General features: G+C 49.8%; 2 protein-coding genes across 5 annotated transcripts; both read left to right on the top strand.

Annotated features, from left to right (window-relative positions):
- The first annotated feature begins 115 nt into the window (after window positions 1–115).
- On the top strand, window positions 116–2,336 carry tmem220 (transmembrane protein 220). 4 transcript variants are annotated; one of them, XR_011038342.1, is made up of 7 exons: window positions 116–486; window positions 619–648; window positions 773–866; window positions 992–1,115; window positions 1,621–1,680; window positions 1,773–2,018; window positions 2,214–2,336. XR_011038342.1 is itself a non-coding variant. In XM_068336495.1 (6 exons), the coding sequence occupies exons 1-6, from the start codon at window positions 268–270 to the stop codon at window positions 1,903–1,905; spliced, it is 627 nt and encodes a 208-aa protein (XP_068192596.1). In that variant the 5' UTR covers window positions 116–267; the 3' UTR covers window positions 1,906–2,129. The 4 variants fall into 4 exon arrangements, 2 of the variants coding, with proteins under 2 accessions (XP_068192596.1, XP_068192593.1); XR_011038341.1 differs by having other exon boundaries at window positions 2,141–2,280; XM_068336495.1 differs by lacking the exon at window positions 2,214–2,336 and having other exon boundaries at window positions 806–866; window positions 1,773–2,129.
- On the top strand, window positions 2,272–10,887 carry sco1 (synthesis of cytochrome C oxidase 1; the record flags this gene model as incomplete). Its single annotated transcript, XM_068336288.1, has 7 exons — window positions 2,272–2,488; window positions 2,631–2,719; window positions 5,736–5,826; window positions 5,904–6,101; window positions 6,202–6,294; window positions 10,434–10,549; window positions 10,624–10,887. Coding segments are annotated over 7 exons (939 nt in total), but the record flags the coding sequence as incomplete, so codon positions are not given.
- Between the last annotated feature and the right edge of the window lie 2,527 nt (window positions 10,888–13,414).

Raw genomic sequence — 13,414 nt, 5'->3', positions numbered from 1 at the left:
TTTCAGAGCCGGTGGTTTGAAGGCTCAGCGGATTTCCGGTCATGAAACGTTCCACCAGCGGGAAGGAGCTCCACCATTAACAGACTTTAGATTCAAACATCCTGGACCACCAATCAGGGCAGCAACGCACTACAGGGAACCAGGACTTTATTTTGGACCCCTAACCGGAAGTTGCGTCGCCTTCGAGTCACCTTGACGTCACTGCTGTCGCCGTGACGATGCGCTCGTTTCGTTGTAAGTCATAGCGATGGTGGAAAACAACACTCCATGCACTTTGACTCGGTAAAGCAAAGGGGCGTGGCGTGTTTCCACGTCACTGGGGGTCTGTCGTCATTCTGGTCCCGTGTCCCCGCGTGGACAAAGACAAGCCCTCACGCGGATGCGATGCGGGACGCGTCGGCGGAGCGGCGGTCGTGGCTCCTGGTGGTCTGGAGGGTCTGTCACGGCCTCATGGCGGTCTTCTTCGCTCTGGCTGCCTACGTGCAGGTAGCGTCTGTTTGTTTGTTTGTTTGTTTGTTTGTCTGTTTGTTTGTTTGTTCGTCTGTTTGTTTGTTCGTCTGTTTGTTTGTTTGTCTGTTTGTTTGTTTGTGAGGACTAACACGCTTGTCTCGGCTTCAGATCAACGATCCGGACGCAGGACTGTGGATGGTGAGGTTCCGTCAGTGAAGCTCTGTCTGGACCGGTTCTGCTAGTTCTACTGGTTCTACCGGTTGTACTGGTTCTACTAGTTCTTGCGGTTGTACTGGTTGTACAGGTTCTACTGGTTCGATAGGTTGTACTGGTCGTACTGGTCCTGTGTCCTCAGGTGGGCTATGGCGTCCCCGCGGCCCTGAGTGTGTCTGTGGGCCTGGACCCCCACGTGACAGGTGCGCTCGTTTCCGTCATCTGCAGGGGCCGTTTGAGCGTCCAACACTGAGGGTTGGGCTTCAGTCCCTGTAGGTTCTGCAGGTCTGCTAGCTTAAAGCTAACGTGCGCGGTGCTTCTGCTGCAGAGACGTTGCCATGGAGACGTGTCGCTGACCTCCACGTGATGATGTCCAGCGCCTCCGTCGCCATGCTGGGCTGGAGGCTTCATGGGGGCGGAGCCACGGACATCCTGCAGCAGGAGGAGGGCAGGTAGGCTTCATGCTGGGGTTCCTGTAGGTCCCCTTAGGTTCTGTAGGTCCCTGTTGGGCCCAGTAGGTTCTGTAGTTCCCTGTTGGGCCCAGTAGGTTCTGTAGGTCCCAGTAGGCTCTGTAGGGCCCTGTAAGTTCTGTAGGTCCCAGTAAGTTCTGCAGGGCCCAGTAGGTACTGTAGGTCTGTCTTGGGCCCAGTAGGTTCTGTAGATCCCAGTAGGTTCTGTAGGTCCCAGTAGGTTCTGTAGGTCCCTCTTGGGCCCAGTAGGTTCTGTAGGTCCCAGTAGGTTTTGTAGGTCCCATTAGGTTCTGTAGGTCCCGATAGGTTCAGCTCCAGTCGCAACTCAGGTGTGTGGAACGCTCTGGGGCCGCGTTCCACACAGAACCAGCAAGGCCTCAGCGGTTCACCTCGGACTCTGAGACGCGTCGGGGTCCGGTTCCACTGAGGGTCCGTGTGTAGTGCTCACCCCTCCACAGGGAAACTCTAACCGGACCCCCCCCCTCAGGGAACTCTCGGGTCTCGTCCTGACGGTGGTTTGGTTCCTGCTCTGTCGCCATTCTGGAAGGTAAAGTTCTGAAGAACGTTCTTCACAAACCGATCCGGTGGAACGCAGGAGAACCTGAAAGTTCTGAAGGTTCTGGGTCTGGTCTGTTCCAGGGCTCCGGTCGGGTCTCTCCGGGTGTGGGCCGCTGTCGCCATCACTGTCTTCCCCTTCGCCGCCTGGTTCTACTACCACCTCAACCAGAACCTCCGGTCCAGCTGGCCCCCACACTGCAGAACCGCGCTGTAGACGCCTGAAGGTTCTGCTGCGCTTCTCCGTCCAGACACCAGAACCAGAACGAACTCCTGACACCAGAACCTGACCACTGATCAAAACCACACGTGTGTGTGTGTGTGTTAAATGTGTGTGTTAAATCACAACTTTCTCACTGTTTTGTTTATGTTTAACATAAACAAAATTAAGTGTTGATGACGTAATGAGTTGTGTGATGACGTCATAAAAGTATGCCAATCCATTTTGTCAGTTTCTTTTGTCCTTACCACCCCCCACCCCCGGTGGGATAAGGGCGGAACGGAACACACACCAACCAATGACAGAAGGGAACACTGTACGTCACTTCCGGCGGCTCTTCCGGGAACCCGGAAGTTGCCGTGATGCTCCGAGCCGGAATTACCGACACGGAGAACCGACCCCAGACCAGCCGGTGCTTCTCCGTTCTACCGTCAGACCCGCCTCCTGCTTCCGGTTCCGGTGCGGTTCAAACATGCTGCTCAGGTCGTTTCCCTCCCGGTGGACCGCGGCGCTGCGGAGGGTCCGGACTCTAACGGGACGACCGGCACCGGGACCGACACGGTGTCTCCGCTGCTGCCCGGTAGGTCGAAGCCCTCCGCACCGGCAGCACCGGGCCGCGCAACCGCGGCTCGTCTCGTTAGCTTAGCTTAGCTTAGCTTAGCTGCTTCCAGGTGATGAAAGATTCGAACCCAAAGCAGTCACTTCTGATCTCTGGTTTACAGGTGGGTCTGTGGCTGGACCCCCCCTCCAGGACCCTGACCTCCAGGCCGCCGCCCCCGGGGGGGGGAAGCACGCGCTCTGGGGTGAGCAGGTTGTTGGTTCTACTTCTTTCCATTCAGACAGTGTCTGGTCGATCTCAGTCCACTCCCCCCAAACCTGTGGTGACGGGTTCGCAGCTCGCCCTGAACACACCGTCTGTCTGGGTTCTTCTTCCAGAACCCAGACAGACGGTGTCTCACAGGTGTCTCACTAATGTCACACTGGTGTCTCACTGGTGTCTCACTAATGTCACACTGGTGTCTCACTAATGTCACACTGGTGTCCACTGGTGTCTTACTAATGTCACAGTGGTGTCCAGTGGTGTCACACTGGTGTGTCACTGGTGTCCAGTGGTGTCTCACTGGTGTCCACTGGTGTCACACTGATGTCACACTAGTTTCCAGTGGTGTCACACCGGTGTCTCACTGGTGTCACACTAGTGTCCACTGGTGTCACACTGGTGTCTCACTAATGTCACACTGGTGTCTGACTGGTGTCAACTAGTGTCCGCTGGTGTCTCACTGGTGTCACACTAGTGTCCACTGGTGTCCACTGGTGTCTCACTAATGTCACACTGGTGTCTCACAGGTGTCTCACTAATGTCACACTGGTGTCCAGTGGTGTCACACTGGTGTCTCACCGGTGTCACACTGGTGTCACACTGGTGTCACACTGGTGTCTCACTGGTGTCACACCGGTGTCTCACTGGTGTCACACTAGTGTCCACTGGTGTCTCACTGGTGTCACACTAGTGTCCACTAGTGTCACACTGGTGTCCACTGGTGTCTCACTAATGTCCACTGATGTCTCACTAATGTCACACTGGTGTCTCACAGGTCTCTCACTAATGTCACACTGGTTTTCAGTGGTGTCTCACTGGTGTCTCACTAATGTCACACTGGTGTCTCACTGGTGTCTTACTAATGTCACAGTGGTGTCCAGTGGTGTCACACTGGTGTCTCACTGGTGTCCAGTGGTGTCTCACTGGTGTCCACTGGTGTCACACTGATGTCACACTAGTTTCCAGTGGTGTCACACCGGTGTCTCACTGGTGTCACACTAGTGTCACACTAGTGTCCACTGGTGTCACACTGGTGTCTCACTAATGTCACACTGGTGTCCAGTGGTGTCACACTGGTGTCTGACTGGTGTCAAACTAGTGTCCACTGGTTTTCAGTGGTGTCTCACTGGTGTCTCACTAATGTCACACTGGTGTCTCACTGGTGTCTTACTAATGTCACAGTGGTGTCCAGTGGTGTCACACTGGTGTCTCACTGGTGTCCAGTGGTGTCTCACTGGTGTCCACTGGTGTCCACTGGTGTCACACTGATGTCACACTAGTTTCCAGTGGTGTCACACCGGTGTCTCACTGGTGTCACACTAGTGTCACACTAGTGTCCACTGGTGTCACACTGGTGTCTCACTAATGTCACACTGGTGTCCAGTGGTGTCACACTGGTGTCTGACTGGTGTCAAACTAGTGTCCACTGGTTTTCAGTGGTGTCTCACTGGTGTCTCACTAATGTCACACTGGTGTCTCACTGGTGTCTTACTAATGTCACAGTGGTGTCCAGTGGTGTCACACTGGTGTCTCACTGGTGTCCAGTGGTGTCTCACTGGTGTCCACTGGTGTCACACTGATGTCACACTAGTTTCCAGTGGTGTCACACTGGTGTCACACCGGTGTCTCACTAATGTCACACTGGTGTCCAGTGGTGTCACACTGGTGTCTGACTGGTGTCAAACTAGTGTCTCACAGGTGTCTCACTAATGTCACACTGGTGTCCAGTGGTGTCACACTGGTGTCTCACCGGTGTCACACTGGTGTCACACTGGTGTCTCACTGGTGTCACACCGGTGTCTCACTGGTGTCACACTAGTGTCACACTAGTGTCCACTGGTGTCTCACTGGTGTCACACTATTGTCCACTGGTGTCCACTGGTGTCTCACTAATGTCCACTGGTGTCTCACTAATGTCACACTCGTGTCTCACTAATGTCACACTCGTGTCTCACAGGTCTCTCACTAATGTCACACTGGTTTTCAGTGGTGTCACACAGATGTCTGACTGGTGTCACACTAGTGTCCAGTGGTGTCACACTGATGTCACACTGGTGTCTCACCGGTGTCACGCTGGTGTCTCACTAATGTCACACTGGTGTCTCACCAGTGTCACACTGGTGTCTCACTAATGTCACTGATGTCACACTGGTGTCTCACCGGTGTCTCACCGGTGTCACACTGGTGTCACACTAATGTCACACTGGTGTCTCACCGGTGTCTCACTGGTGTCTCACTGGTGTCACACTAGTGTCCAGTGGTGTCACACTGATGTCACACTGGTGTCTCACCAGTCTCACACTGGTGTCACACTAATGTCACTAATGTCACACTGGTGTCTCACCGGTGTCACACTGGTGTCACACTAGTTTCCAGTGGTGTCACACCGGTGTCACACCGGTGTCACACCGGTGTCTCACTGGTGTCACACTAGTGTCCACTGGTGTCTCACTGGTGTCACACTAGTGTCCACTGGTGTCTCACTAATGTCACACTGGTTTTCAGTGGTGTCACACTGGTGTCTGACTGGTGTCACACTATTGTCCAGTGGTGTCACACTGATGTCACACTGGTGTCTCACCGGTGTCTCACTAATGTCACACTGGTGTCCAGTGGTGTCACACTGATGTCACACTGGTGTCTCACTGGTGTCACAGTAGTTTCCAGTGGTGTCACACCGGTGTCTCACTGGTGTCACACTAGTGTCACACTAGTGTCCACTGGTGTCACACCGGTGTCTCACTGGTGTTACACCGGTCTCTCACTGGTGTCCAGTGGTGTCTCACTGGTGTCCACTGGTGTCCAATGGTGTCACACTGGTGTCCAGTGGTGTCAAACTCGTGTCACGCTGGTGTCTCACTGGTGTCTCACGAGTGTCCACTGGTGTCACACTGGTGTCAGAACCGGTTTCCAGAGGTTCTAGACCCCATGAGGGGAATCTGTTGCTAGGACAGAGTCCTGGCGCTGCCAGCGGGGTTAACCCGTGGTTGTGCTGGTTGTCCTTCAGCCCGTCACCTGGAGGTCGCTTGCCGTGACATTTGCTCTGGGGGGGTCTCTGCTTGGAGCCATGAAGTACTTCAAGAAGGAGAAGGAGGAGTGTGAGTATCCTGACGGCGTGTGGTAGGTTCTGTCGGCTCACATGGGTTCTAATCCACCCCCCCGCGCCGTTTTGCAGTGCTGGAGAAGGAGCGGACGCGGTCCCTGGGCCGGCCGGCTCTGGGGGGGCCGTTCTCACTCGTCGACCACAATAACCAGCCCACCAAGAGCGAGGACTTCCTGGGCCGGTGGGTCCTGATCTACTTCGGCTTCACCCACTGCCCTGACATCTGCCCCGACGAACTGGAGAAGATGGTTGAGGTGGTGGAGGGCATCGGTAGGGGCCCCCCAGACCACACTGGACCCCGGGGATCCCAGGGGCCACGGTTCCCAGCTGTTGTCGAGGCCCTGGTTCTTACATTCTCCTGTTTCCACAGACAATATCGAGTCTCTGCCCAACCTGACCCCCGTCCTCATCACCATCGACCCGGATCGGGACACGCCCAAGGCCCTGGCAGCGTACGTCAAAGGTAAACCCCCCCCCCCCGTTTTGTGGGTTTAATACCCTGACAAATTAAAAGGATTCATGTTAGAACAGAGAAACAAACAAACATGTTTTTTCTGTCTAACTGTAATGTTTGGAACTAGAATAAGTCAGAAATTCAGTTATTTAACATTAAGGAGTAGTTACATTTAGTTACATTACACTGAGTTACATTTAGTTAATTTATTAGTTACATTAAGGAGTAGTTACATTTAGTTACATTTATTAGTTACATTAAGGAGTAGTTACATTTAGTTACAGTACACTGAGTTACATTTAGTTACATTTATTAGTTACATTAAGGAGTAGTTACATTTAGTTACATTACACTGAGTTACATTTAGTTACATTTATTAGTTACATTAAGGAGTAGTTACATTTAGTTACATTACACTGAGTTACATTTAGTTACATTTATTAGTTACATTAAGGAGTAGTTACATTTAGTTACATTACACTGAGTTACATTTAGTTACATTTAGTAGTTACATTAAGGAGTAGTTACATTTAGTTACATTACATTGAGTTACATTTAGTTACATTACATTTAGTTACATTTATGTTACATTGAGTTACATTTCGTTATATTGAGTTACATTTAGTTACATATATTGGTTACATTAAGGAGTAGTTAAATGTAGCTGCAAGAGGACACAAGCCAGTGTCTTATTTTGCCGGTCCCAAGCCTGGATAAATACAGAGGGTTGCGTCAGGAAGGGCATCCGGCGTAAAACTTTTGCCAAATCAAAGATGCGAATCAAGCCTATGACTTCCATACCGGATCGGTCGAGGCCCGGGTTAACAACGACTGCCGTCGGCGCTGTTGACCTACAGGGCGCCGGTGGAAATTGGATTACTGTTGGTCGAAGAAGGAGAGGAGGAAAGTGCGTTCGCTCGAAGAAAGAGAAGAGGAGCGCCAAGAGTGTAGGACTAAGAGTAGGGACGTTGAATGTTGGAACTATGACAGTAAAAGGTAGAGAGTTGGTTGACATGATGCAGAGGAGGAAGGTAGACATACTGTGTGTGCAGGAGACCAGGTGGAAAGGTAGCAAGACTCGAACTTTAGGAGTAGGGTTCAAGTTGTTCTATCATGGTGTAGATAGGAAGAGAAATGGAGTAGGAGTTATCTTGAAGGAGGAGTTTGTTAGGAATGTCCTGGAGGTAAAAAGAGTGTCAGATAGAGTGATGAGTCTGAAGCTAGAAATGGAAGGTGTGATGTTCAATGTTGTTAGTGGGTATGCTCCACAGGTAGGATGTGAGCTGCAGGAGAAGGAGAAATTCTGGTCGGACTTTGATGAAGTGATGCATAGCATGCTTAGAAGAGAGAGAATTGTCATTGGAGCAGACTTCAATGGACATGTTGGTGCAGGAAACAGAGGTGATGAGGAGGTGATGGGCAGGTTTGGTATCCAGGAGAGGAACGCAGAAGGACAGATGGTGGTTGACTTTGCAAAAAGGATGGAAATGGCTGTAGTGAATACTTTCTTCCAGAAGAGGCTGGAACATAGGGTGACCTATAAGAGTGGAGGTAGGAGCACACAGGTAGACTACATCTGGTGTAGACGGTGTAACCTGAAGGAGATCAGTGACTGTAAAGTAGTGGTAGGTGAGAGTGTAGCCAAACAGCATAGGATGGTGGTGTGTAGGATGACTCTGGTGGTGAGGAAGATGAAGAGGACGAAATGGTGGAAGCTGAAAAAGGAAGAGTGTTGCATGACTTTTAGGAAGGAGTTGAGACAGGCTCTGGGTGGCAAGGAGGTGCTCCCAGATGACTGGGAAACTACAGCTAATGTGATCAGGGAGACGGGTAGGAGAGTACTTGGTGTGTCATCTGGAAGGAAAGTAGATAAGGAGACTTGGTGGAATGAGGAGGTGCAGGAGTGTATACAGAGAAAGAGGTTAGCTAAGAAGAAGTGGGACACTGAGAGGACTGAGGAGAGTAGACAGGAGTACAGGGAGATGCAGCATAAGGTGAAGGTAGAGGTAGCAAAGGCCAAACAAGAAGCTGATGATGACTTTTATGCTAGGTTGGACAGTAAGGAGGGAGAGACTGATCTATACCGGTTGGCAAGACAGAGAGACAGAGATGGGAAGGACGTGCAGCAGGTTAGGGTGATTAAGGATAGGGATGGAAGTCTATTGACAGGTGCCAGTAGTGTGATGGGAAGATGGAAAGAGTACTTTGAAGAGTTGATGAACGTGGAAAATGAGAGAGAACAAAGACTAGAAGAGGTGACTGTTGTGGACCAGGAGTAGCAAAGATTAGTCAGGATGAAGTGAGGAGGGCATTGAAGAGGATGAAGAGTGGAAAGGCAGTCGGTCCTGATGATATACCTGTAGAGGTTTGGAAGTGTCTAGGAGAGGTGGCAGTAGAGTTTCTGACTGGGTTGTTCAACAAGATCTTAGATAGTGAGAAGATGCCTGAGGAATGGAGGAGAAGTGTGCTGGTGCCCATTTTTAAGAACAAGGGACATGTGCAGAGTTGTGGAAATTACAGAGGCTGATGAAGCTGATGAGCCATACAATGAAGTTATGGGAGAGAGTAGTGGAAGCTAGACTAAGGGCAGAAGTGAACATTTGTGAGCAGCAGTATGGTTTCATGCCAAAACAGAGTACTACAGATGCAGTATTTGCTTTGAGGATGTTGATAGAGAAGTACAGAGAAGGCCAGAGGGAGCTGCATTGTGTTTTTGTAGATCTGGAGAAAGCTGATGACAGGGTGTCCAGAGAGGAACTGTGGTATTGTATGAGGAAGTCTGGAGTGGCAGAGAAGTATGTTAGAGCGGTGCAGGACATGTATGAGGACTGTAAGACAGTGGTGAGGTGTGCTGTAGGTGTGACAGAGGAGTTCAAGGTGGAGGTGGGACTGCATCAGGGATCAGCTCTGAGCCCCTTCTTGTTGCTATGGTGATGGACAGGCTGACAGACGAGGTTAGACAGGAATCTCCATGGACTATGATGTTTGCAGATGACATTGTGATCTGTAGGGAGAGCAGGGAACAGGTGGAGGAGAAGCTAGAGAGGTGGAGGTTTGTCCTGGAAAGGAGAGGAATGAAGGTTAGCCGCAGTAAGACAGAGTACATGTGTGTGAATGAGAGGGACCCAAGTGGAAGAGTGAGGTTAGAGGGAGAAGAGATCAAGAAGGTGGAGGATTTGAAGTACTTAGGGTCAGCAGTCCAGAGCAATGGAGAGTGTGGAAAAGAGGTGAAGAAGCGTGTCCAGGCAGGATGGAACGGGTGGAGGAAAGTGTCAGGTGTGATGTGTGATAGAAGAGTTTCAGCTAAAATGAAAGGAAAGGTGTACAAAACTGTGGTGAGACCAGCGATGTTGTTTGGTCTAGAGACAGTGTCCCTGAGGAAAAGAGGAGACAGAGCTGGAGGTAGCAGAGATGAAGATGCTGAGGTTCTCTCTGGGAGTGACCAGGATGGATAGGATCAGGAATGAGTACATCAGAGGGACAGCACATGTTAGAGGTTCTGGAGATAAAGTCAGAGAGGCCAGACTGAGATGGTTTGGACATGTCCAGAGGAGAGATAGTGAATATATTGGTAGAAGGATGCTGAGTTCTGAACTGCCAGGCAGGAGGCCTAGAGGAAGACCAAAGAGGAGGTTTATGGATGTAGTGAAAGAGGACATGAAGGTAGTTGGTGTGAGAGAAGAGGATTCAAAGGACAGGGCTAGATGGAGGCAATTGATTCACTCTGGTGACCCCTGAAGGGAAAAGCCGAAAGGAAAAGAAGAAGGAGTAGTTACATTTATGTTACATTACATTGAGTTACCATATGTTCGTCATGTGTTCCTCAGAACACATGACGTTCTTCACATGTGTTCTTCATGTGTTGTTCACGTGTTCTTCCTGTTTTCCTCACGTGGTCTCCATGTGTTCTTCATGTGCTCGTCAGAGTTCTCTTGTCACATATTCTTCACATGCTCTCCACGTGTTCTTTATGTGTTCTTCATGTGTTGTTCACGTGTTCTTCCTGTGTTTTTCATGTGTTCTTCATGTGTTGTTTATGTGTTCGTCCTGTTTTCCTCACATTTTCCTCATGTGTTCTTCATGGGTTCTTTAAATGTTCCTCATTTGTTCTTCACATGTTCCTTACGTGTTCCTCACGTGTTCCTCAGAATTCTCCCCGAAGTTGATTGGCCTGACGGGAACGGCGTCGCAGGTGGAGCAGGTGTCCAGGGCCTACAGGGTTTACTACAGTCAGGGGCCGAAGGACGAGGACAGCGACTACATCGTGAGTTCCACCAGCTCCCCTGGAGCTCCTCGTGTGGTCACGAAACGACGCCCATCTGTGTTTGAACCCCCCAGGTGGATCACACCATCATCATGTACCTGGTGGGGCCTGACGGAGAGTTCGTGGAGTACTACGGACAGAACAGAACCAGCGTGGAGATCATCAGTTCGGTAGCAGCCTATATGAGGAAGCAGAAGAGGCCCTCGTGAGCCGGGGGCCCCTGGACCGCTTCTGAGGGCCCCTCTCCACGGTGCCCATTTGTTTTGGTGTTCTGTATTTATTTCATTCCCGTGAGGACGACTGCTGCCTGTCATAAATAAAGGAGGTCTGAGTTCTGAGGGGTCCGTTCTGTGATTGGAGAACTTAAGAGAACCGATAGGCGGAACCCCCCCCAGAAAGAAAACCAGTGGTTCTGTTGTTAAAACGACCCAACTTCACGTTTCAGAATGAAACTCCATGTGGAGTGAGAGTCCCACTGGTGTCTCACTGGGAGCAGTTTGAGGGGCATCTCTGCTCTGTCACGGTCACGTGTTCTCTGGGGGTCCTGACATCACAGGGGCCTTGAACCAATGACCTGATCTGTAGCATCGTGATTGGTTGAAACATAACCGATGGAAACAAGTTTTAAACATTTCCTTCCACTGCCTGAAGGTCTGTGGAAGGGCTTTGAACCTCGTCTTGCTTAACGGCAGTGATTGGTTGATCACAGATCAATACATGCAGCTCAGTAAACAGGGATCCAGCACTCGGCAGCACTCAGGTTTTGTGTGATTATTGTTTATTGATCCTGTGTGTTTCCTGTCGGGTACATTTGTCCTGTTATTCATCACCTGGTTGGGACTCTGCATTAGATTGAGACCCCCCCTCTGCCGCTGTGCTTTGGGGTTCTCCGTCTGCCACAGTCGACTAGAAGTCTCTGCAGAAAGTCTGATCAGACTGTAGAAACCCCTAATGAAGGGTAAACGCTGGCTCACCCAACATGTTCAAAACCATGTTCACCACAGGTTCACCATGCGTTCACCACATATACACCACAGGTTCGTCATGTGTTCACCACAGGTTCACCACACGTTAACCACAGGTTCACCACATGTTCGCCAGTTCCACTCGGTTTATTTCCATGTGCCCAACTGAGCAATTGTCAACACACTGGGTAAGAATAAAAATCTAAACACAAACATACAGAAACACGAACAAAGACAAATCCAATATCCAGGTTGCAGCATTTCAAAATAAAATCAATCAACTTTTATTTATATAGCGCTTAATCACATCTGAAGACATTTCAAAGTGCTTTACAGATGGAAAGCCAACAATTCCCTCCAGAGCAGCATAAGCGACAGCGGCGCTTCCTCCCTCATTGAGGAAGAAACTCCGGGCAGGACCCAGGCTCTGGAGGGCCGTCATCCGCCTTGACCTGATGGTTGGAAAAGAGAAATACATTGGGGACAGAGATAGGTCAAGTAAAAGAGACAGAAAGAGTGGCAGGTAGGCCAGTAAAAAAGTAAATCAGGGGCAGCAGCACTTCGGTTTGAGGCTGTGGATGATGTTCAGTCTCCCATTGAGAGTCTCTCAAGGCAGATCTGAGTTATAACCATATAACCTGAGTTAGTCCTTCTCCCTTCGTACCTCTCCAAGCAGAGCCCAGATTTTTCATCCTGAGCTAATTCCCATAATGTCCTTGTACCCAATGTCCCAGCCCTAATTTCTGATTTGATGTCTTTGTCTCTGTTGTGCATCTCAGAGGTCCTGTTAAGAACCCTGTCAGATACTCTGATATCCATGGCTTGTTAGAGTAGATCTTAACAGTTTTTACAGGGATGACCACATCCTCGCTATAGGACATCCATCTGGAGATAACGTCAGTGAATTCATCCATGTTGTCACAAGACTGTATAAACATCCCAATCTGGACTGGATCCAGCTGGATTGGCACGCCGAAGCATCGATCCTTAATTCATGTCCGTGTCACTGTGGTCTAAAAACGTTTCTGTGATCATCGGGATGCAGGCCCGCTTGAATGCAGTTTGACCCCTGCCTGCAGGGCCTCAGTTTGGTTAGACAACATGAGACAACATGATGGAGGGACGAGGCTCATGTAACTGGAGGTGGATGTTGACCTTTGAACTGAGTGAGTCCTCTCTTCCTGTTCTTGGATTGCGACGTGATCCGTGATCAGAAACCTGCACCCTGGGGGCTGTGATCCTAAAATCATCCAAGTTAGGGGTTAAAATCCGCCGGAGGATCGTAGGTTTTCTGCAAGGGCCCGTTTCATGAAGCAGGTTTAGTTAAACCCTGGATATGTTAACCCTGACATGAGGGAAACCCAGGGTTTGGGGTTTCACATAGGGAGATGACTTAACCCTGACCTGTTTCACAAAGCGAGGAAACTGAACTGGGTTTGTTACCATAAAAACAGACACTCAGGTGCTCATCTGGTCGGGAGCAGTTTTTACTCCAGAAACTCAGGTTTCCTCTGACTCCGCCCCTTTTCAAAGCCACTCAAGTTTCACTTCCTGGTTCTGTCGGATGGAGAGTTTTACTGTCAGTTTTTAAGAAAACAGGACTGTAGAGAAATTTTAGACGCAAACATGTCCGTTTGTAGAGGATCCCATTGATGGAGGCGCAGCATCGTCTCAGATAATTCAACGTTTTGGATTTTGTTCAGACAGGTTATTTATCCCAAACTGCAAATTTAAATGTAACTAGCCTTTAAATATAAGAACAGACAGAAACAGAGAAAATATACATTAAAAAAATGAAGACAATAGGGAAAGGGAATAATAATTATATTTAAAAATATTAACAATATTAGCAATAATAATAATAGTACCCAACATGGCAGGCATAAAGTTATAAACAAGT

Source organism: Antennarius striatus, chromosome 16, assembly GCF_040054535.1.
Source record: "Antennarius striatus isolate MH-2024 chromosome 16, ASM4005453v1, whole genome shotgun sequence".
Taxonomy (NCBI): Eukaryota; Metazoa; Chordata; class Actinopteri; order Lophiiformes; family Antennariidae; genus Antennarius; species Antennarius striatus.
Note: the sequence above shows the minus strand (reverse complement) of the source record. Positions and strands in the feature narration are given on the sequence as shown.

Excerpts from the sequence above, each read along its gene's own strand:
- tmem220 (XM_068336492.1), top strand. The coding sequence starts at position 268 with ATGCACTTTGACTCGGTAAAGCAAAGGGGCGTGGCGTGTTTCCACGTC. Across the intron at positions 649-772 it reads CGGACGCAGGACTGTGGATG|GTTGTACTGGTCGTACTGGT; the intron begins GTGAGGTTCCGT and ends CTGGTTCGATAG. Across the intron at positions 1,681-1,772 it reads CTCTGTCGCCATTCTGGAAG|GGCTCCGGTCGGGTCTCTCC; the intron begins GTAAAGTTCTGA and ends GGTCTGTTCCAG.